The sequence below is a fragment of the Muntiacus reevesi genome, chromosome 15 (genome assembly GCF_963930625.1).
Source record: "Muntiacus reevesi chromosome 15, mMunRee1.1, whole genome shotgun sequence".
Classification (NCBI taxonomy): Eukaryota; Metazoa; Chordata; class Mammalia; order Artiodactyla; family Cervidae; genus Muntiacus; species Muntiacus reevesi.
Window position 1 is genome coordinate 3,595,807 of NC_089263.1, and position 24,434 is coordinate 3,620,240.

The 24,434-nt window shown below is 41.0% G+C and overlaps 1 protein-coding gene across 2 annotated transcripts in view; it reads left to right on the top strand.

The window, feature by feature from the left end:
* GABRG3 (gamma-aminobutyric acid type A receptor subunit gamma3) overlaps positions 1-24,434 on the top strand; it is a 794,189-nt gene that overhangs the window by 76,135 nt on the left and 693,620 nt on the right. For both annotated transcript variants that reach the window (XM_065906450.1, XM_065906449.1), the window contains exon 3: positions 1,637-1,704. In XM_065906450.1, the coding sequence (XP_065762522.1) occupies positions 1,637-1,704 (68 nt within the window). The remainder of the gene's footprint in view (positions 1-1,636; positions 1,705-24,434) is intronic.

Below are 24,434 nucleotides of genomic sequence, written 5' to 3' on the forward strand. Positions count from 1 at the left end.
TAAAACCTTTATTATACTATTGCACTTAATACTTATTTGACACCTCCCGCTTCAAGTTGTTAAGGCTTTACATCTGTAGATCCTTTTTATTTAATGAGATTAAAAGCTCTAGAAACCTAAAGTCTGGTAAATACCATGAAACAACCAGAAAAATTCTCTTGCAAAAAGTACGTCCTCAACTGACTGACTTAACACAGCCTTTGTATAACATTAATAAGGTTATGCAGCATTTGGAGACAATATTTGCTGAATCCAATTAAGTTGAAGAAAGATGCTACTTGCTGTTCAAAGTAGTTAGCAAAGCTCAGTTTAAAATGCAGAATAGTCCTTTTATAAAATTTAAACACTATGTACATAGTTCATAGAATCATTTTGGGGTGTTTTCCCAAATGCCAACAGCTCTGAACAGCTTAGTTGTGCTGACAGATAGAGTAGTTGACTCCAGTTCATTATTTTTATTTTCAAGAAGGTCTGTACAGCATGACTCAGGTTGCAGACTGCTGGGTATGTAATTGAACAACAGATTTGAGCTTACAGGTGCCACTCATCAATGGTTACTTATTTAGTGAAACTGGAGGAAGCTCATTGAAATAATTGCTGATACAAACACTCTTGTTTCCATAGAAATACCTTGTTTATATGCAAAGGTTCAGGAGTCTTGTTTATGTTCCCCTAGGGCAGAAATACTCTGAAATTGGTGTTCTTCTCCCCTGTACCAATCAGGTGCTGAGTGCTGGGGAAAGGAAGGCACCTCCTTTCCAGTGGCACAGACCCCTGACTTGGAGTTTGTTTCGGGAATCTTATTACTGGTTGTCCAAGTTCCATTTCTGCCAAGGAGAGGGAAACTGACTTTGTTTAAGGTTAAATGAGCTAATTTTACCTATGATGCATAGTTAGATATTACAGTTTTTTATTATATGAATTTTACTCCCTCATAGTTGGAATGGTAATTCCTTGACTTACTGAAGTGTTATTCTTTTCTGAGTTGCAGAAATTGAAATCTGTGATATGTGTCTTTACGTAATAATGATAACAGTGAATATTTCTTAATCTCCTTTGGTATACGTGTTCTCCAGATCTTTGCTTTGAGCTGCACCAAAGTAATGGGTGAATAGCTTGAATTGTCCCTGATATTACTCATTGTGTGGGTGTGTGTGAGTCGCTCAGCCGTGTCCGACTCTTTGTGACCCTGTGAACTGTAGCCCACCAGGCTCCTCTGTCCATGGAATTCTCCAGGCAAGAACACTGGAGTTGGTTGCCATTTCCTTCTCTAGTATTCTCATTACTTAGGTTTGATTTCATAACATAACTTTGACATTTCTTATGTGATGTCATATATTTTACCTTTTTATGTTTTCTCTGTCGCATAATCAGCTAAACAAAGACTTTTAGAGTATCATAGTCATCTGTCACTGGCAACTTGCAGTGTATAAATACCCTGTTTATTTACAATTAAATTTACTAACTGTAAGTAAGAATCTTTCATCATTTAAGAATTGTAACTACCATGCCGGTCCCAAAGAAAAATCCACCACTTTCCCGTACACTCTTGAGCTGTCAGTGTGTGACTCAGAGGAAGGTGAGGCATGCTTTCTGGCACATTGTATTAACTAACATACATGTGTTTTCTCCGCAGTAAAACCCACTGTCATTGATGTTGACATCTATGTTAACAGCATTGGTCCTGTGTCTTCAATAAACATGGTAAGAAGCTTCTTTTCTGATTTGACGGTCTTTGTATCAGTTCTTGCTTACGATCTTATTGTGGATTTCTGTTTGAGATTTATCATGCAAGTTTAAACTCACAGTTGACTTGTTAAATATGTAGCACTTATTGCAAGTTTAAACAATGAAGTGGTAAAACTCAAGGAATAGAGATTGCGACACCAGTAGTGATTAAAAAGTATCTCATCCCATGTTTTTCTCTGGATATATGCCCAGGAATGGAATTGCAGTGTCTTATGATAGCTCTGTGTTTAGCTTTTAAGGAACCTTGATACTGTTCTCCATAGTGGCTGTACCAGCTTACATTCCCATCAACAGTGTAGGAGGAGTCTCTTCTCTCCACACCCTCTCCAGCATTTACTGTTTGTGGATTTTTTGATGATGGCCATTCTGGCTGGTGTGAGGTCATACCTGTGGTTTTGATGTGCATTTCTCTAATAATTAGTGACGTTGAACATCTTTTCATGTGTCTGTTGGCCCTCTGTATGCCTTCTCTGGAGAAATGTCTATTTAGATCTTCTGCCCATTTTTTGAGTCAGTTGTTTGTTTTGATGCTGTTAAGCGTCATGAGCTGTTTGTAAATTTTGGAGACTGATCCCTTATTAGTAACATCATTTGCAAATATTTTCTCCCAATTTGTGGGTTGTCTTTTGGTTTTGTTTATTGTTTCCTTTGCTGTGCAAATCTTTTGTGTTTAAGTAGGTCCCGTTTTAAATTTTTGTTTGTATTTCCATTATTCTGGGAGATGGATCAAAAAAATATGTTGCTGTGATTTATGTAACAGTGTTCTGCCAATGTTCTTCTGTAGGAGTTGTGTGGAGTCCAGTGTCACATTTAGGTCTTTAATCCATTTGAGCTTATTTTTGTGTTTGGAGTTAAAGAATGATCTATTTTCATTTTTTTACATGTGGCTGTCCAGTATTCCTGGCACCATTTGATGAAGAGACTGTGTTTTCACCATCGTGTAGTCTTGCCTCCTTTGTTATAGGTTAATTGACCATTAGTGCATGGTGTTATTTTAGGGTTTTCTATCTTATTCCATTGGTATGTGTTTGTATTTTGTGCTAGAACAATACTGTCCATCCCCATCTTGTCCACATGTTGTTTACTGTATATAGATTTCCAGGTGCATGTGCAGTCATTGGCTATGTCTTACCTCGTTAAAACTAGGGATGAACATAAATGATAGTTTTTTAATTTTAGTTCATTTTTTCTTTCTTTCTTTCTTTTTTTTTTTTTTTTAGTTCATTTTTTCAAGGTCCCAAAGACCTGCCTTTCAGTATTTATCAGGAAAGAATCTGAGAATACTCAGCTTATACTTCTGTCTTCCTGGGGGTAAATATACTAATGCCTGTTTTTTAAACAGGAAAAAGAAAATATGGGGTCAAGTATGTGTGTGATTTCCCTGAATAAAGTTTTCAGCATGTTTTCACATACTTATAAGCAAAAAGAGCTCCAGAAGTACTGTTTCCAGTGTAGAAGTCCTTTCTTGTACAGAGTGCTTGGCTTTTAGGAAGATGTTGGAATGTTGGAGTCCACTAGTGTCAGGGGCCCCTCCCAGGCATTGTAGGCCAGAGTGGGCCTCCCCGACCAGAGTGTGGAGAGTCTGGAGCAGGCACTTGCTTTGCGGGCCAGCGACCCAACGCTGGGCTCTTCTTTGTGCTTCCTGCTGCACAGTGGCTCCTGGATTCAGGGGATACATGAGGCTGAAGGGGGATTGCATAATTCCAGCTTAAGAAGTCTTCCTTTCATTGCAGAGTTCTGTGGATGGAAGTAATCCTTCCAAAATTAATAGAAAAATTGTTTCTTTTCATTGCCCAATATTAAAAGTATTCATCTTTTCTCTGATGATATAAAGTTTCCATGTGGGGCTGAAATTCTATTTATAGGTCACTCACTTTAAAAAAATCCCCTGTGTCATCCATCCAGTGGACCCCTGGAGATGGTCCACTAGCACAGAGGGGAAATGAATAAAACAGTGTTCACCCCATGCAGCCTATTGGCTGCGGATTGTGAAATGTAAACTGTGACTGTCAACTCTGCCTTTCCCTGACTGAGAAGTCAGTTTCTCAGTTTATTTCCCATTCAAGTCATTGGCTATTTCCCATACAAGTTTTATTTACTTGTACTAGTTCCATAATGCTTTATTCAGGCACTGCTTTATGTGTAACACTAGAACAGAAGTGCCTCCAAAGATACATAGTCATAAAATTGTTTCAAGAACAGTTGCTTGAATTTGCATATCTAGGGATTTTCATGAACTCCTGTGACCTTGAGGTCTAATTTGCTCCCAGAATCAGTCTTTGCTGCTGGAATTGATAGACTTTTCTGTGTGAAAATCATAGGCTGCAGAGGAGGTTAAAAATAAGCGACAGTCCCCATAGGGTGATAAGGACTCTGCTAACGGCCAACACCCCCTTGGAAGGCCCACTGCAATTAGGATAGATTTCTCTGATGAGGTCTTCTCAGCCTGAGATGAGACTCATAGGCGGAGCTCGGCCAGGTGGGACAAGTGGGAAGTCGGAAGGAAAAAGCAGGACAGCAGATACGTGACGAGACTGGGGACCGGCTGACTTGACGTTTGAAACCATGGGGTGGGTGGGCTGGGGAAATGTGAGGCTGTGTGTGCTGAGAGTTTGGCTTTCCCTCAGCTCTGCCCCAGACAGACTCTGCACTGGGGAGCGTGTGGACACTTCCGTCTGAGTAGGTGCAGGTCAGACTTCACGAGAGATTGGTTCAAATCCAGATTCATAAACAAGCCATCCTGATGCCCAGGGGGTCAGAGCAAAGACAGATTCGCTTTCCTGAAGGAGGGGATGTGCAAACCCCTGAGGGAGGATTCAGAGGCCTCAGGAGGCAAGGGCTTCCTTTTTTTTAATTTAAATTTTTAGTTGTAAAAAGACATTTTTAGGTTCACATCAAAGTTGAGGGGAAGGTGCAGAGATTCCCCGTACTCTCCCTGCCTCCACTCATGCATGGCCTCCCCAACTGTTATCACATGTCGTCATCACCCAAAGCCCACGATTTACACTAGGAGTCCCTCCCGAGGTTGTACATCTGTGAGTTTGGCCAAATCTGTAACGACATGTTTCAGCCATCACAGTATCATACAGAGTAGTTCCACTGCCCTAAACATTCTCTCTGCACCTGCTTCCCAAAGGATGAGTACTTCCAGCCTTTGTGTTCCTAGCACTTTGCTTAGAAGTCAGAATGACAGAGGGCTTCTTCTCACATTGCCAAGTACATCACATTTACCCTCTGTATCTATGAAACCAAATGATATAGTTTCAAAAGTATTGTAAAGTGCTTTCATGTGGACCTCATGAAAAAGAAAAGCAATTTAAAAGTAGAGAACTGACTGTTGAGGTGGGAATTGGGGATTGAGTCAGCAATAATAATATAAAAAAAGAATATGAGAGAGACCAAAACAAATTAAAAAACACATTGTGGGAGAAAGGCACAATTTAGAGAAGTGTACAGGATTTAATGATGTAAATTTTTATTGCAGTTTTGACCATAGCTAAAGCCTGATAAATTTATGACTTCCTCTAAGTATTAATTTAACAATCAAGGAAAGAGAGAAAATGATTTCTTCCTCTTCTTCCTATTTTCCTTTCCACTTTTCTGCTTCTTTTATTGACATTATTCATACTGAAGTTTCAATTTCAGACATTCTCCTCCTTGCTAAATAAAATGAAGTTGCATTAAGTCACTTCCTTAACAGAATGTTTTCCATTGTCTTGTCTCTCCTGGAGTTGTTTATGCTTTTTCTAGGTACAGAGAGATTATAAATGATTCAGATGGGTTGAAGAGAACCTTTTTTATTTTTCTGTAAGCTTCAATCACATCCTCTGTCTTTGTCACTGTGGCATTTGTAGCATATCTAAATGTACACAGTTCCTCATAGAATCACCCATGATTTGTTTCAAGCCTTGTATGAAATCTGCATTCAAGGGAGCTTGAGAGTTTATTTTTGAGAATATTTACCATAAGAGACCTTTCTGGAATAGAACAAAGAAAACTAATGTTTTGATGCCTGCTCTGTCCTGTAAGGCCTGTCTTGTCTGATATTCTGTGAGATCATGGTAGAGAAGACACTGTCTTTCGCACTTATTGGTGAGGAGGGGCTGGAGCTGACCGGATGGAGACCCTGGAGCAGTGTTTCTGACTCCAGCCCACTGTGTCTGTGGTCATCAGAACATGCAGCAGCAGCGCCTAGAGAGCTGTAGCTTGGGCTTGAAACTTGAGATGGAAAGGGCTCAAGGGGGTGAGTCTGATCCTGGGATAATTTTCCTTTTATTAAAAATATTAATATACTTTGTTTTTAGAGCAGTTTAAAATTTTTCCCAGCTCATTGAGATATCGTTGATGTATAACATTATGTGGAGAAGGCAATGGCACCCCACTCCAGTACTCTTGCCTGGAAAATCCCATGGACGGAGGAGCCTGGTGGGCTACAGTCCATGGGGTTGCGAAGAGTTAGACACACCTGAGCGACTTCACTTTCACTTTTCACTTTCATGCACTGGAGAAGGAAATGGCAGCCCACTCCAGTGTTCTTGCCTGGAGAATCCCAGGGACGGGAGCCTGGTGGGCTGCCGTCTATGGGGTCACACAGAGTTGGATACAACTGAAATGACTTAGCAGCAGCAGCATAACATTATGTAAGTTTAAGGTCATTGTATTTACCTATGTATTGCAGAATAATTGAAACAGTAACCTTAGTTCATACTTTCATTGCCACGCATGATCGTTTTTTTGGTGTGGGTGATAAAAATTTTAAGATCTACTCATTTACCAACTATCAAGTATATAATAACCATATTGTTAACTGTAGTCACTGTGCTGTATATTCTATCCCTGGGACTTACTTATCTCAATGCTGGAAATTTGTACACTTTGACCAACATTTACCCATAAGTACCGCCTCCCATCCCTGGAAACCATGGATCTGCTCTGTTCTTATGATTTCTGGTTTATAAGATTCTACATATAAGTATGATCATAGAGTATTTGTCTTACTCTGACTTATTTCATGTAGCATAATTTTAAATTTATAGAAAACCAACTGGAAATCACAGAGTTCTCGTATACCTCTGCACGCACGTGCGCACACACACACACACGTGTTCCTCGTATTAATAACATCTTGCCATTACTGTGGTGCATTTTCTTATGAGTGATGAATGGATACTGACACATTATTATTAGGTGAAGCTCATAGTTTACACGAGGGTTCACTTTTGGTGGTGTTCCTTCTATGGATTTTCACAAATGTATGATGGTGTGTATAATGTACTCACCATAACTGTATTGTGTAGAGTATTTTCAGTGCCCTGAAAATCCTCTGTTCATCATTACCCTCCATTACTTTAAATACTGCTTCTATAACCTTCTATTTCTCTCTTTTCATGTTCTAGGGCTCCAGTCCTGTGACCATTAAGGATTTCTCCCAAGTCCCATTTGTTCCTTATGCTTATGGTTTTATTTCAATCCCTTTGATCTCCATGTTTCAATCACTGGACACCTTTCAATATACCTTCAGTTCAGTTCAGTCGCTCAGTCATGTCCAACTCTTTGCATCCCCATGGACTGTAGCACGCCAGGCTTCCCTGTCCATCACCACCTGCTGGAGCTTACTCAAACTCATGTCTATTGAGTCGGTGATGCCATCTAACTATCTCATCCTCTGTCATCCCCTTCTCCTCCTGCTGCCTTCAATCTTTCCCAGCATCAGGGTCTTTTCAAATGAGTTAGTTCTTCGAATCAGGTGGCCAAAATATTGGAGTTTCAGCATCAGTCCTTCCAATCAATATTCAAAACTGATTTCCCTTAGGATGGACTGGTTGGATCTCCTTGTAGTCCAGGAGACTCTCAAGAATCTTCTCCAACACCATAGTTTAAAAGCATCAATTCTCCTGTGCTCAGCTTTCTTTATAGTCCAACTCTCATATCCATACATGACTACTGGAAAAACCATAGCGTTGACTTGATGGACCTTTGTTGGCAAAGTACTGTCTTTGCCTTTTAATATGCTATCTAGGTTGGTCATAACTTTCCTTCCAAGGAGTAAGTGTCTTTTAATTTCATGGCTGCAATCACCATCTGCAGTGAACTTGGAGCCCAGAAAAATAGAGTCAGCCACTGTTTCTACTACTGTTCCCCATCTGTTTGCCATGAAGTGATGGGACCAGACACAATGATCTTAGTTTTTTGAATGTTGAGTTTTAAGCCAACTTTTTCACTCCTCTCTCTCACTTTCATCAAGAGGCTCTTTAGTTCTTCTTCACTTTCTGCCATAAAGGTGGTGTCATCTGCATATTTGAGGTTATTGATATTTCTCCCAGCAATCTTGATTCCAGCTTGTGCTTCATCCAGCCCAGCATTTTGCACGATGTACTCTGTATAGAAGTTAAATAAGCAGGGTGAAAATATACAGCCTTGATGTATTCATTTCCCAGTTTGGAACCAGTCTGTTGTTCCATGTCCAGTTCTAACTGTTGCTTCTTGACCTGGATACAGATTTCTCAGGAGGCAGGTAAGGTGGTCTGGTAATCCCATATCTTTCAGAATTTTCCACAGTTTGTTGTGAGACACACAGTCAAAGGCTTTGGTGTAGTCAAGAAAGCAGAAGTAGATGTTTTTCTGGAACTCACTTGCTTTTTTGATGATCCAAAGGATGTTGGCAATTTGATCTCTGGTTCCAGTTTGACCAGAGATCAGAAGGAACCAGGGGAACCAGAACCAGAGATCAATCTACTTTGCAGCATCCTAAGTCACTGCTATGTGTCCCTTATCTGTTAAAGACATCTGTTGAGTTTTTTATGTCTTAAAATTTTATTTTACAAATTAATATAGATTGATTCAATTTTTTCATTATATAGTTTTATGACTTTTAAAATATGTATATATTTATGTACCTATAACAGTCAAGATACAGAGCAATTCAACTACCCCAGAAGCTCCCTCACACTTTCTATTAACAGTCACAACTGACCCTCACCCAAGTACTTGGCAATCACTGATCTGTTTTCTAACACTTCAGTCTTGTTTTTTGAGAATACTATGTGAATGGAATCATATAATTAGTGATATTGGTTCATTTGAAACTGGTTCCTTTCACTCAGCATAATGGATTTATGATTCATCCTCTGTTAATGCTTTTATCAGTATTTTTATATTATTACTGAGATACTGAGTAGTTATGTAGTTATATTAGTCAGGGTTCTCCAGAGAAATAAAATCAATAGGATATATACATATATATGCATACATATGTAATCATATCACATCATATTATAATCCCTCAAGGGAAAGGCAACATGTTTTACTGAGTCCAGCAGTTCAAATGTTAATATTTCATTTGAAAACACTTTCACAGATTCAGCTAAGAATAATGTTTAGCTAAATATCTGGGTATCCCATGACACAGTCAGGTTGACACATAAATTTGACCACCAAAGTATTTTTCGTTTCTAAAATCTTAGTTTGACAGTTTCTATTAGATGTTCGGTCTCTGCTGAATTTCTCCATCTTACAGTCTTTTTTTGGAACAGACTAATCATTAAAATCACAGCTGATACCTGCAGTATCTGGGCATCTGTGGTGCCATTTCTATTGTCTCTTTCGTTGTTTGGCCTTGTGTTTTTGTTTCTCTTTGATTATGTACGAAAGTTGTAGAGCCTTCAGTAACGTTTCCTGTTGTGTCTGGAGGTCACTACTGTTGTGGGGGCTGTTTTGCCATCCAGCCGAGGCTCAGCTGGGCTCTGGTTCCAGTCTACCCTGGCCCCAGTTTTGGGGATATCTCTGCAGGAGTCCCAACTGACAGCTTGGGTTGCTTCCCAGAGTAGCTCCAGAGTGGTCCCAAATTCTGATTTTTATATATCCGACAGCATGAAATGGCTGGAAATTCTGCTCTACTTTTTAAAGCCATTTTACAACTGCTTTATCATTTCTTACCCATGCAGCTTAGTTTGTGAACGTGTTGAAGGAAAGCCCATGCCTTTTGGCCCATTTCTTTGCCATCCGTTCTCTCTGAAGGCTTGCCCCTACTGGTCGGGCTGCTTGGCTGCCCCAGACTCGGCTTCTGCGCCAGCTCTGCCAGGTCCCCACTCCTCGCTGCCACTCCCCCAGCTTACACTGGCTGATAGGAGGCAAGTTCTAGGGAGAGGGGCTAAGTGCTGTCCCTGCCGTCTAGGTGTTGGACCTCTTCAGATCAGTTTTTAAATGTATATTTTATCCAGCTTTTCTATTTTTTGTGAGAGTGTTGGTTTAGAACAAGTTTTCCCATCATAGCCACACACCTTTGATTTAAAATTTTCTGTAGGTGGAATAAGGTTTGATTTCTAATAGTTGGAAAGGAAATAATTTGGAGCCTTGAGTTAAGCCCTAAGAAAATTTTCATTTTCATCAAGAACTTCGTTGAACAACATAGTCACCGTTTTGTTCCACTACCTTCTGCTATTTTCAGGCAACTTCAAGTTTCCATCTTCCCAAAACTTTTAATCTTTTTGAGCAAAGAACTGTTCCAGGTACCTTTTACAGTCTTCCAGGGGATTGACATTTTTTTTTCATTAAGATAATTTGTAAAGATTGAAATAAATGGAAATCTGAAGATGCAATGTCTGGTGAATATGATGGGTGAATCAGAACTTCCCAGCCAAGCTGTAACAGTTGTTGCCTGGTCAGCAAGGAAACATGCAGTCTTGCGTTATTCCTATGAATGTTTGTGTTTTTTGTTGACTAATTCTGGATGTTTTTCATCAAGTGCTGCTTAAAGATGGTCTGATTGGGTGCAGTACTTGTTGGAATGAATCGTTTGATTTTCCAGAAGCAGTGCGTAATAGAGAACTCTTTTCCAGTCTTACCATATACCTTCTTTGGATGACAACTGGCCTTTGGTGTAGTTGGTGGTAGTTTATTTCGCGTGCCCCACAATCTCTTCCATTTCACATTATTGTACAGTATCCACTTTTTATTGCCTGTCACAATTTTTTTTAAAAAACAGAATATTTTTCTTATACTTAAGTAGAGAGTTGCATGCAGAAATACAATCAAGAAGATATTTTTCATTTAACAGATGTGGAACCCAAACATCAAAGCAATTAACAGACTCAAGCAGGTACAAATGATTTTCAATAGTTGATTTGGATATTCTGAGTTGTGTCAGCTATCTGCTGCATGGTATAATGTTGATTGTTCTCAATTAATATCTAGATTTGATCGCTGTCAACTTCAACGGGTCTACCAGGCTGTGGAGCATTGTCCAACAAGAAATCTCCAGCATGAAACTTTGTAAATCACTTCTGACCCATTCAGTCTGTCAACAGCACCTTTTCTGTACACTGCACAAATCTATTTTTGCATTTCAGTTGCATTTTTCACTTTCTTGAAATAATAAAACATAATATGCCAAAAATGTTTCTTTTTTCTTCCCTGTTCAGTACTAAAATGGCTACACAAAAATTCACTAATTTTTCACGTAATTTTCACAAAGTTTTTTAAAATGTTTGCTGATATGACAGCTGTCACGATAGTCTAACAAAATTGTTTCAAATGAAGTTAAAGACAACTAAGCACTACTAGAGCCATCTTATGGGAAAACCAAGCAAAATTTTTGGCTAACCCCACCTAGATAGCATGTTAAAAAGCAGAGACATTACTTTGTCAACAAAGGTCTGTCTGGTCAAGGCTATGGTTTTTCCAGTGGTCATGTATGGATGTGAGAGTTGGACTGTGAAGAAAGCTGAGCGCCAAAAAATTGATGCTTTTGAACTGTGGTGTTGGAGAAGACTCTTGAGAGTCCCTTGGACTGCAGGGAGACCCAACCAGTCCATCCTAAAGGAGATAAGTCCTGGGTGTTCATTGGAAGGACTGATGCTGAAGCTGAAACTCCAATACTTTGGCCACCTGATGTGAAGAACTGACTCATTGGAAAAGACCCTGATGCTGGGAGGGATTGAGGACAGGAGGAGAAGGGGATGACAGAGGATGAGATGGCTGGATGGCATCACTGACTCGATGGGCATGAGTTTGAGTAAACTCCGGGAGTTTGTGATGGACAGGGAGGCCTGGTGTGCTGAGATTCATGGGGTCACAAAGAGTCAGACACGACTGAGCGACTGAACTGAACTGAACTGACTGATATTTATATATAAAGTGTGTGTTTTTGAGATTTGGTTCGTCACTAGTTGTAAAGCCCTTTTCCAGTGCAACAGCAGTAGAAATATAGTGTGCATCTAAAATAAACACATTATTAAATAAACCAATAGAATATGTTGAAAGAGCCACACAGTATAAGATTAAGTATAAGTATAAGCCACACAGGGAAAGATTTCTGAAACTTAAAAAACGCTTCTAAGAATGAGAAAGAAGATGGTATTTAAAGGCTTTAAAAACTAGTAAAGACTTTTTGAACCAGAGATCTTGTGAACCCCAGTCTTTAGCAGTTCCCATTTTACTGTGAGCCCTTGAAGGCCAACACCTACAGCTCTTTTTGGCCCCCTGGGACTCAGTTGAAAGGCCCTGATGAGTGTCTGTCAAATGAATGAATGAATAAAAACCATCTTCCCTTCTGCCTGTCTCCATATGTTCCCGCTGTGCATTTTTGAGTGTTAGTGTGTACACCCTTCATACCCATACACTTCTCATGTCTTAGGTCACATTTTCATTAATGAGTGGTCTTGCTCTAATAGTGTTAGTTAACACCTGCCTTGTTCGAATTGTACTAGTTAACAGTTTTTCAGTGCTTCCACTGCTGCAAGAGCTTAATCCTGACAGTAAACCTGTGGAGGCTGTTGATAGCATCAGCCAAGTTTATGGCTGATAGAGCTTAAGGTGTAGGACCCTTAGGTCCTGTCTCAAAGACTGTGCATCTGGAAAGATGATATAACAGATACCCACACTTTAAAGGAAATCAGTGGAAGCTATGCTAATGGGCATGTGCACGCGAGAGTGTGTGTGTGTGTGCTCAGTCATGTACCAATCTTTGGAACCCCATGGACTGAAGCCCACCAGGCTCCTCTGTCCAGGAAATTTTCCAGGCAAGAATACTGAAGTGGGTTGCTGTTTCCTAATCCAGGGGATCTTCCTAATGCAGGGATCAAACCCGCGTGTCTTGTATCTCCTGCATTAGCAGGTGGATCCTTTGCCACTGGGTCACCTGGGAAGCCCATGCTAATGGGCTTGTCAGTGTAAAACCAGTGCATTTTAAACAGACTGTTTTCCTTCTTTTGTTTGTCCTCCCGTGTCTTGGAACTTTTCACTACTTTATTCAAAATGTCTTAAAATGCCTTGTTGCATGGAGCAACCGTGCCCCTTTGTGAATGAATGTGAACTTTTCAGCAATTCAAGAACACTGAAACAGCTCTAGTAACTTCAAAATTTCTGTTCTTTGTCAATTGTGATCTAGCACACCCACTCTGTCAAATGTATGGATAGCTTAGTTTTCTTTTCCTCTTGAACTTTTTTCATTCTGCTGGTTATTTCTCAGTTGATATTCCTCATTCTCCATAGTATGGGCTATATCACGTACCACTGAAAAGAGCACCATCTTTAAGTTTAATGTAAAAATTGTTTTCTGAAAGGGAGGGCTCCCCAGCCCTGCCAACTCAGAGTCATATGTTGAAGTCTTTTCCCCAGTACATTATAATGTGAACTATTTGAAAATAGTCAATTTAATTAATTAAATTAAGTGTAATTAATTAAGATGAGCTCATATTGGAGAGAGTGGCCCTAAACCGATATGACTGGTGTCTTTATGAAAAGGGGAAGTTTGGAAACGGACGTGCGCATGACAACACCACGTGGAGATGAAGGCAGAGTTCTTTGAGCCAAGGGATACCAAAGATGGGCAACAGGCCAGCAGCAGCTGGGAGAGAGGCCAGGACCAGATTCTCCCTCATGGCCCAGATGGAGCCAGCCCTGCTGACATCTTGATGTTGGACGTCAGCCTGCAGGTTCTGAGATAATCATTTCTGTTGTCCGAACCACTGGGTTTTAGGTGCTTTATTATGATAGCCCTAGCAACCTAACACAGGGCCTGTCCCCTTACTTTGCAGTTCAAGCCATTTTTTGGTCACTTTTCACGTGGCGCTGACCTGATGCTGGATGTAACTCACCCAGGGCCCTCGCCTCTTCCTGGGACTCAGTGGCCCAGCAGGCTCTGCATGCAGGTTGGGGGTCACTCCCTCTCGCCCAGCTGCTCTGCTGGTTAGGTTCTGTTTCATACTGTTCTCCTAGTCTCAGAACAGCCTGGCGACTGAGGGATTCCTGTTCTGCTTGGAAGTGAGAGCGTGAAACCCGCCCACACAGAGAATGAGTGGAAGCAGAGCTTGAATCCGAGGCCAATCCGGGGCTGTGAATGCCGCTTCTTGAGTTTTCTGCACTGTTGACTTGTTCTGGAAGGGCCACGCTGGATCCGTAACCAGGCTGACAGCTGTTTTCAGTTCCTGGTCAGTGAGGCTTCCTCAATGGTTATGGGGGGTGTGGAGGAGGAACAGGGCTGGGAAAACCTAATGCAGAAGAGAAAGGAGTGCTGCCTTCCAGGGAGGTTCCCACTGGGTCAGTCCTTCTGGCCACTGTACCTCATGTCATGACTAGGAATTGTCAATCCCAAAGTCAAGATGAGCCCCACATGCATGAAAAGATGCTAATCATCACTAATTGTTAGAGACATTGAAATCAAAACTGCAATGACCTTACACCAGTCAGAATGGCCATCATTAAAAAATCTAAAAATAACAAATGTTAGGGAGGGTGTGGAGAAAAGGGAACCATCCTACACTGTTGGTAGGAATGTCAATTGGTACAGCCACTGTGGAGAACAGTATGGAAATTCCTTAAAAAAACTAAAAATAGAGTTACCATATGATCCAGCATTCTCACTCTTGGGTATATATCCAGACAGTACTCTAATTTGAAAAGATGCATGCATCCCTTTGTTCATAGCAACACTATTTACAGTCGTCAAGACATGGAAATAACCTAAAAGTTCATCAAGAGATGAATAGTTAAAGAAGATGTGGTGTATATATGCCATGGAATATTAGTCAGCCATAAAAAATGAAATAAGCCATTTGTAACAACATAGATGGACTGAAGGATTATCATAGTAAATGAAGTCAGAAAGACAAAGAAAAATACCATATGATACCACTTAACATGTGAAATCTGGAATATGACACAGATGAACTTATCTATAGAAACAGACTCGCAGACATGAAGAAAAGACTTGGGGTTCTTAATGGGAAAGGGGGAAAATTGGATTGGGAGTTTGGGGTTAGCAGATGCAAGCTGCCGTATATAGAATGGAACAACACGGTCCTAGTGTGTAGCACAGGCAACTATATTCAGTATCCTTAATAAACCATAATGGAGAAAGAATATGAAAAATAATATATACATATGTATATGAGTTACTTTGCTGTGTAACAGAAATTAACAAAATACTGTAAATCAACTGTACTTCAATGAAACAAATCCTTAAAAAGATGAGTGTCATGTATTATGGAACCCCCGTAACCGCTGACTGGGACACCACCTCGTGAATGATAGCTGTTTGTTTCCAGCTCTGTATCTCTGAGACGTGTAAGTTCGAGGGCACAGATCCGTGTTCTCTCATCACCTGACCTAGCATGGATGCATGACCCTGAGCAGGCTTCCAGTCAAGGCCTGGGGGGCTGAGGACAAAAGGGGAGGGAGCGGGACAATCTGAGAAGCAGCGTAACAGGATTGATGGGAAGCAGTGTAGATGGAGGTTTTGGGGGATAGGACCTGTAACACCTTGGTCTCTACCACACCCTGGTGTCTGAACAGCGCTGGGCACGGAACAGTACATGCCTGTGTTGCCTGGACATGTGCACCTTTATTATTTGATTCACGTTTGAAAGGCCCAGCATCATAGGATACTTTCTTAACTCTGTGCCTATTTTTCCTTCCAGTTTTGTTGAGACATAATTGACATATGGCCCTGTATAAGTGTAAGGTGTAGAACATAATGATTTGACTTAAAGTACAACATGGAATGATGATCACAGTATGTTTCATACACATCCGTGTTCTCATACATATAAAATTAAAGGAAAAGAAAAAAAAACATTTTCCTGTGATGAGAACTCTTAGCATGTAGTCTCAACAACTGTCATATATAACTTACAGCAATGTTAGTTATATTAATCATGTTGTACATTACATCCCAAATACTTACTTAGCTTATAACTGGAAGTTTGCAATTTTAATCCAATTCCCCCTTTCCCAACCACCTCATCTCTGGTAACCAGAGATCTGATCTCTTTTCTATAACTTTATTTCTGAAGTATATTTGACCTACAATACTATGTGAGTTTCTATTATGCAACCTAGTGAGTTGATATTTCTATACATTACAAAATAATCACTATGATAAGTCTAGTTACTATCTGTCATCATACGTAAATACTAAATTAGTATTGAATGTATTCCCTGCTCTTGACGTTTCATCACCGTGGTTCACTTATCTTGTAATTGGAAATTTGTACCTCTTAATCTCCCTCTCCTATTTCCCTCATTCCCCCAAGCCCTCTGCTCACTGTTAACCACCTGTTTGATCTCTGTCTATAACTCTGTTTTTGTTTTGTTATGTTTGTTCATTTTTTCACTTTTTGAATTCCACATGTAAGTGAAATCATACTTGTCTTTCTCTCTGGCTTATTTCATTTAGCATAATATCATATAGGTCCATGGTTTGTGGGCTGGTATGTGATCTATCCTGTAGAATGTTCCATGTCTGCTTGAAAAGAATGTGAATTTTGCTCTTTTGGTTGAAATGCTCTATTTATAGCTATTAAATCTGTCTGTGTAGTTTAAGGCCAATGTTTCCTTATTATTTTTTTGGTCAGGGTGATCTGCCCTTTAATGTTAGTGGAATATTAATCCCCTGCTATTATTCTGTTACTGTGAATTTCTTGTTTTGTGTCTGTTAGGATTTGCTTTTTGTATTTAGGTGTTCCTATGTTGTCTCTCTGTGTATGTGTATTTTATATATATATGTGTGTGTGTGTGATATATATCAGTTCAGTTCAGTTGCTCAGATATGTCCGACTCTTTGCAACCCATGGACTGCAGCACACCAGTCCTCCCTGTCTGTCACCAACTCCCAGAGTCCACCCAAACCCATGTGCATTGAGTTGGTGATGCCATCCAACCATCTCATCCTCTGTCGTCCCATCTCCTCCTGCCCTCAGTCTTTCCTAGCATCAGGGCCTTTTCAAATGAGTCAGTTCTTTGCATCAGGTGGCCAAAGTATTGGACTTTCAGCTTTAACATCAGTCCTTCCAATGAACATTCAGGACTGATTTCCTTTAGGATGGACAGGTTGGATCTCTTTGCAGTCCAAGGGACTCTCAAGAGACTTCTCCAACACCACAGTTCAAAAACATCAATTCTCTGCTGCTCAGCTTTATTTATAGTCCAACTCTCACTTCCATACATGACTACTGGAAAAACCATAGCCTTGACTAGACGGACCTTTGTTGGCAAAGTAATGTCTCTGCTTTTTAATAAGCTGTCTAGGTTGGTCATAAATTTTCTTCCAAGGAGTAAGCATCTTTTTATTTGATGGCTGCGGTCACCATCTGCAGTGATTTTGGAGCCCAAGAAAATAAAGCTTGCCATGAAGTGATGGGACCAGATGCCAAGATCTTAGTTTTCTGAATGTTGAGCTTTAAGACAACTTTTTCACTCTCTTCTTTCACTTTCATCAAGAGGTTCTTTAGTTCTTCTTCACTTTTTGCCATAAGGGTGGTGTCATCTGCATATCTGAGGTTATTGATATTTCTCCCTACAATCTTGATTTGAGCTTGTGCTTCCTCCAGCCCAGCGTGTCTCATGATGTACTCTGCCTATAAGTTAAATAAGCATGGTGACAATATGCAGCCTTGATGTACTCCTTTTCCTATTTGGAACCAGTTTGTTGTTCAATGTCCAGGTCTAACTGTTGCTTCCTGACCTGCATACAGGTTTCTCAAGAGGCAGGTCAGGTGATCTGGTATTCCCATCTGTTTCAGAATTTTCCACAGTTTATTGTGATCCACACAGTCAAAGGCTTTGGCATAGTCAATAAAGCAGAAATAGATGTTTTTCTGGAACTCTCTTGCTTTTTCAATGATCGAGCAGATGTTGACAATTTGATCTCTGGTTCCTCTGCCTTTTCTAAAACCAGCTTGAACATCTGGAAGTTCATGGTTCATGTATTATTGAAGTCTGGCTTGGAGACTTTTGAGCATTACTTTACTAGCTTGCAAGAAGAGTGCAATTGTGTACTAGTTTGAGCATTCTTTGGCATTGCCCTTCTTTGGGATTGGAATGAAAACTGACCTTTTCCAGTCCTGTAGCCACTGCTGAGTTTTCCATGTTTGCTGGCATATTGAGTGCAGCACTTTCACAGCATCATCTTTTAGGATTTGAAATAGCTCAACTGGAATTCCATCACCTCCACTAGCTTTGTTCGTAGTGATGTTTCCTAAGGTCCACTTGACTTCACATTCCAGGCTGTCTGGGTCTAGGTGAGTGATCACACCATCATGATTATCTGGGTCATGAAGATCTTTTTTGTACAGTTCTTCTGTGTATTCTGGCCACCTCTTCTTAATATCTTCTGCTTCTGTTAGGTCCCTACCTTTTCTGTCCTTTACTGAGCCCATCTTTGCATGAAATATTCTCTTGGTATCTAATTCTCTTGAAGAGAAACTGTTTTTATATCTGTATATTTGTATACTGATATATATCTGTAAAATATATTTAATACATAGTTTTTATATCTTCTTGTTGGATCAATCAACCTTTATTTTTTATTATTATGTAATGATTTTCCTTGTCTCTTGTGATGGTCTCTATTTTAAGATTTATTTAGTCTGGTATGTATGGTTTAAAGTCTGTGTCGTCTGATATAGCTACCCCAGCTTTATTTTCATTTCCTTTTGCATGGAATAATTTTTTCCATCTTTTCACTTTCATCCTATGTGAGTCTTTAGATTTGAGGTGAGTCTTTTATTGGCAGCATATATATGGTCTTGTTTTTTTAATCAGTTCAGCCTGTCTATGATTTTATTTGGAGCAGTTAGTCTATTAACATTTCAAGTAATTTTTAATAGATATGTACTTTTTGCCACTTTATGAAATTTTTTCAGGTTGCTTTGTGTTTCTTTTTTGTTTATTTCTTTTTCTTTTAATCTCTTTCCTGTGATTTGATGCCTATCTTTAGTGTTATGTTTAGGTTCCTTTTTCTTTTGTATGTGTAAGTATCTATTATAAATTTTTGGTTTGTGGGTAGTATGAAGTTCATATATGACAATTATATATATACATTCTCATACATTCTCATGTATATATATATACATTCTCATTTCAACCGATGATCTCTTACATTCAAACGTGCTCTAACAGCCCTGCGTTTTTACTGCCCCTCACATGTTTAGGGGTTTTGACATCATATTTTATATCTTTTTGTTTTGTGTAACCCTAGTTACTTATCGTAGATGTATGTGATTTTACTACGCTTGTTTCTTTTCCTTCCTATTGGCTATATAAGTGGTTGATTTACTACCTTTACTGTATATCTGTGTTTACCAGTAGATTTTTCTTTCCTACGTTTAATATTTCTAGCGTTTTCTCTTCTTTCTCACTGAGAGAGTTCCCTTTAGCTTTGCTTATAAAGTTGGTTTGGTGGTGCTGCACTCTGTTACCTGTTGCCTGTCTGTAAAATTCTTTACCTCTCCTCCAGATATGAGTGATAGTTTTACCAGACAGAGTATTTTTGGTTGTAGGTGTTTTTCTCTTTCATCACTTTACACATACTGTGGCACTATCTTCTGGCCGGTAGAATTTCTGCTGAAAAGTCAACTATAGTCTTATAGGAGTTCTCTGTTGCTTTTCCCTTGCTTCTTTTAATTTTTTCTCCTTAGTTTTTGCCACTTTAATTGCTGTGTGTCTTGGTGTGTTCCTCTTTGGGTTAATCCTGTGTGGGACTCTCTGTGCTTCCTGGACTTGGGTGACTTTCCTTTCCCAGATTAGGGAAGTTTTCAGCTATTTTGTCTTCAAATATGTTCTCTTCCTCTTTCTCTCTCTTCTCCTTCTTGGTCCTCTATAATGTAATGTTAGTGCAGTTGATGTTGTCCCAGAGGTTTCTTAAATTGTCCTCAGTTTATAAATTTGATTTTCTCTGTTCAGCATTAGTAATTTCTGCTCCTCTCTCTTCTAGCTAGCTGATCTGTTCCTCTGTATCATCCAAGGTACTATTGATTCCTTCTGGTATATTTTTATTTCAATTGCTGTATTCTTCCACTCTGCTTGTTTTTTTTTTTTTTTTTTCTGTTTTGATAACTGTTTGTTAAAATGTCTCAGTCCGTTTATCCATTCTTCTCCTGAATTCATTGATGATCTTTATGATTATTACCTTGAAGTCTTTGTCCGGTGGATTGCTTATCTCTACTTCAGTTAGTTCTGGGGTTTTATCTTGTTCCTTTGTTTTGAACATGCTCCTTTGTTGCCTCATTTTGCCTAAGTCTCTGCGCATTAGGTATGTCGGTTACGTTTTCCAATCTGGTACCTGTGGCCTCATGCAGGAGATGTCCTGCAGGGCCCCACAGCACACTCTCCTCTGGTTTCCAGAGCTGTGTTACCAGGGATGCCTTTTGGGGCTGTATGGACCCTCCTGTGTGGCAGGGCTGACCACTGAGGCTGTGCCGTGGCCGCCGACCTGGTTGGCTGCTAGGCCCTGCCCTCTGTGGAGGCTAACCGCCACTGACGGGGCTGGGTGTCGGCATGGCTGGCTGTGGGGCCTTGGGCCCCAGGGTGGGTGTCGGCCTGCTGGGGTCGGGCTGGGTCCTGAGATCCACTGCTGGACGGGTTCAGATCCTGTCCATCCCCCGGTGGGCGGCACTTGGTCCCTGTATGGCTGACTGCTCGACTTGGGGAGTCTCGGGACTGGTGCCAACCTGCTGTTGGGTGGGTGAGCCCCCAGTGTTAATCAGAAGGAGAACCCCAAAGTGGTATTTGCCAGCAGCAGTGTCCTCATGGTGGAAGGAGCTCCCCCAAGTGGCGGTGCCCGTGTCTGTGCTCAGGGTGAGCTCCAGCTGCCTCCTGCCTCTCCTGGAGATTCTCCAAGATCAGCAGGCGGGTCTGACCCAGGCTCCTTTGAAATCACTGCTTCTGCCCTGGGTCCTGGAGCAGGTGAGACTTTGCCTGTGTGCTGTAAGAGTGAGTCTTTATTTCCCACAGCCCTTCCAAAATTAAGCCCCATGGGTTTTCAAAGCCAAATGTTCTAGAGGTTCGTCTTCCTGATATAGGATCCTTGGGCTGGGGAGCTTAATGTGGGTCTTGGACCACTGGCTCATTGGAGAAAAACTCTGCAATGTAATTATTTCTCAGTGTGTGGGTCTTGATTATACCGTGTCTCTGCCTCTCCTACCTGTCTTATTGTGGTTCTTTCTTCATATCTTTAGTTCTGGAAAATCTTTTCTGCTAGTCTTCAGGTCATTCTCACAGACAGTTGTTCTAGAAATAGTTGTAGTTCTGTATGCCCATGGGAGGGCCATGAGCCCAGGGTCCTCCTACTCCTCTATCCAGAGTACTGCAGTCTGTGCTAGCTCTTTTCAACCAGGTGATGTGCATGTGCCTTGCCTCACTGGACAAGTTAGAAGGAGTGAATCAACAACATGCATAATATAGAAGAGGATGAAAAGAAGTGTATTCATCTGTAAGTCCTGTCCAGATGCTGTTTAGTCAGTTCATACTGCTGGAGTCGTTTGGGTTTTTGGAAAAGATACAACAGTCGAGCTTCCCTGGTAGCTCAGCTGGTAAAAAAAATCCACCTGCAATGCTAGACACTCTGGTTTGATTCCTGGGTCAGGAAGATCTCCCAGAGAAGGGATAGGCTACCCACTCCAGTATTCCTGGTCTTCCCTTATGGCTCAGCTGGTAAAGAATCCGCCTGCAATGCAGGAGACTTGGGTTCAATCCTTGGGTTGGGAGATCCCCTGGAGAAGGGAAAGGCTACTCACTCCAGTATTTTGGCCTGGAGAATTCCCAGGACTGTATAGTCCATGGGGTCACAAAGAGTCGGAAATGACTGAGCGCGTTTCACTTTCACTTTCACAGCAATTCAAAAGTGGAATCATGTTCCTGACACCTGTTTTAAAGTAATAATCAGACCTCATGGGCATGAAGGAGTGCTGACCTTCACACACATCTCTCGGGCCGCTGCTGACGTTGTGCGGTGGTCCAGTGATGCTGCTGCCAAGGCTTAGGCCAGCCCTTAAGTCCTCTCTTGGGGTTCCCTTGCACTTCTTCCTTAGCCACTTACCCACGAGATTCTGCTTCTTGTCTTACACCCCTGGGAAGTCCTTCCTCAGTGGACACTTTCCTCCCTGCTCCTCTGCATCCTCACTTTGTTCAGCTTGGTTCTCCTTTGCTTGCGTCACACCCTCGCCCTTGCCTTGATGGGCCAGCTGTTCCATTCACGTCCCCAGTTGTCCCGTTGTGCATGACAGCTGAGCAGGGGTGGGTTTGTGTCCTGGTGGATTTAGAATCCTGCTGCACTGCCGCGGCCTGCCGAGTGCACTCAGGCTGCTCCGCATCTAGGCTGGGGGGCTCCTGAGACACGCTCGAGTCTGCACAAACCACGCTGCCTGCTGCTTTGTCCCCTGAAGAGCGTGTGAAGTTCTGTAAGGGGACAGAACTGGAGTAAGACAAATAGCTGGGCCTTGTAGGCAGGCGAGTTTTACCTTTCCTGTAGTGCAGAGCCGCCCGCTCCCAGGTTATGGAGCTGCCCCATGGACACCAAGGTGCTGGCCACGTGGCCTGTTCTAGGGGGAAGAAACCTGTAGACTGGGGCCTCTCTGGTCCCTTTCACACCAAATGTCCTATGATTTTAGGACACAGCAGGGAAATTTGATTTTATAAAACTGAAGAAACTTTAAAGTTTAATTTCCAATGAAAAATTACCTTTGCCAATGATTTGCAAGATTTGCAATCACTCCCCTTTTGTTTCTAGACTCTCTAATCTGCCCATCCTTGTCTTCCATAATGGTGAAGTCTAAAAATACGCTTGTCCTTGAGCTATGCAAAGAAATAAAAATGAGCTGGAGTTATGGAAGAAAGCTGTAAAATACTGTTTTCCTTTATTTTTTTTTTTTTGGCTTCAAAGTTATGTTAGATATTTCGAGAAAGACATTTAAATTAAAAAAAGCAATTAAGGTTTAGGCATCTGAAAGGAACTTACATGAGATAAAAAAATGTGATGCTGTGAATTCAGTTCCCTTTTCTTCTCAAATTGTTCAGCCTTCTTTGAGGTACTCTGTTCTGTTGAAATTGACCAGTCAAGACCCCTTCTCTGTGAGGAGCTGGCATTTCTGTAAGGTGCCCTGGTGGGTGAAACGTCTTCCAGTATGCAGCATTCAAGCAGCATTTGTAGGCTATTTACTGAAAATCTCTCTCTCTCCCTTGCCCTCAGCAGTGTTGGACAGGCTAAACACCACTGAAGAGAGAACTTTAGATGTTATAAACATGATACATCATGTTCCTTTTTTGAAAACTCTATAATTTGAGTCTTTTTTTTTTTTTTTTTTTTACTCTAAGCTGCACACATGATTTCTGATGTCTTTAGATCTTGTGTAGGCTATTCAGTTACTATTCCTCAGTCAACTAATTCCTAACTGAACATTCTCTCTTGGCCATCCAGCTTCCCCTTCTGGGTTACCATAAAGTTAGCAGTGTATTCACCGATGAATCATCCAATCAAAACAACCCAGCAAATAGACTCATCTTAGATCTGTGTGTTTTACTTGCTCAGCCTGTCTTGTGTCAAGGTGTGCTGGCCAGGTGATTCTAGCATAGTGGAGTGGTGGAGTTTGAGCTCCATGGTGGAGTTTGAGCTCTGCACCTGCAGGAGGACACGACAGCAGGGGCAGTGCTGTTTGTCTCAGGACCTGCCTTCCACAGTCCCTCTGGTAGACTGTCCAGCATCCTGGACTGGTACAGGAGCTCCTCCTATATGTCTTCATATACATGGAGGAAGGGTGTCCTGCAAGGCAGGTCTCCTGTTTTGGGTCTAACTTGGTGGTGTTTGATTCTCTAGAGGAAACTGAGGTAGAGCACTGTAGGGGACCTCGGTGAGTGCGGGTCTCAGAGACCAGATCTCTTTATAGGGACACTGGTGGCCTCACTTGATGCAAAGGACAGCTCTTCTGGGTTCCCTCTGTATCCACACCCTCATCTGTTAATGGGAGATCTCATCCTTCACTGATTTTCTCACCTGGGTAATGTGAGTCAGCCTGTCTTCTGCTGGGAAAAAAAATGTTTCCATCTGAGTCTATTTCTGTTTTGAAAATAGATTTGTGTTATTTTTTAGATTACACATATAAGTGATGTCATATATTTTTCTTTCTGTGTCTGACTTAACTTAGTAAGATAGTCTATAGGTCCAGTTATGTTGCTGCAAATGACATCATTTCATTCTTTTTGTGATTGAAAGAAGACATATATATATCTTCTTTATCCATTCCTCTGTAGGAGTTTATTCCATGTTTGGCTATTGTAAATAGTGCTAGTGTGAACACTGGGGTACATTTATCTTTTCAAGTTAGTTTTTCTCTTTTTCAGACATATGCCCAGGAGTGGGATTGCTGGATCATATGGTAGCTATAGTTTTAGTTTTTAAGATTCCTTCATACTGT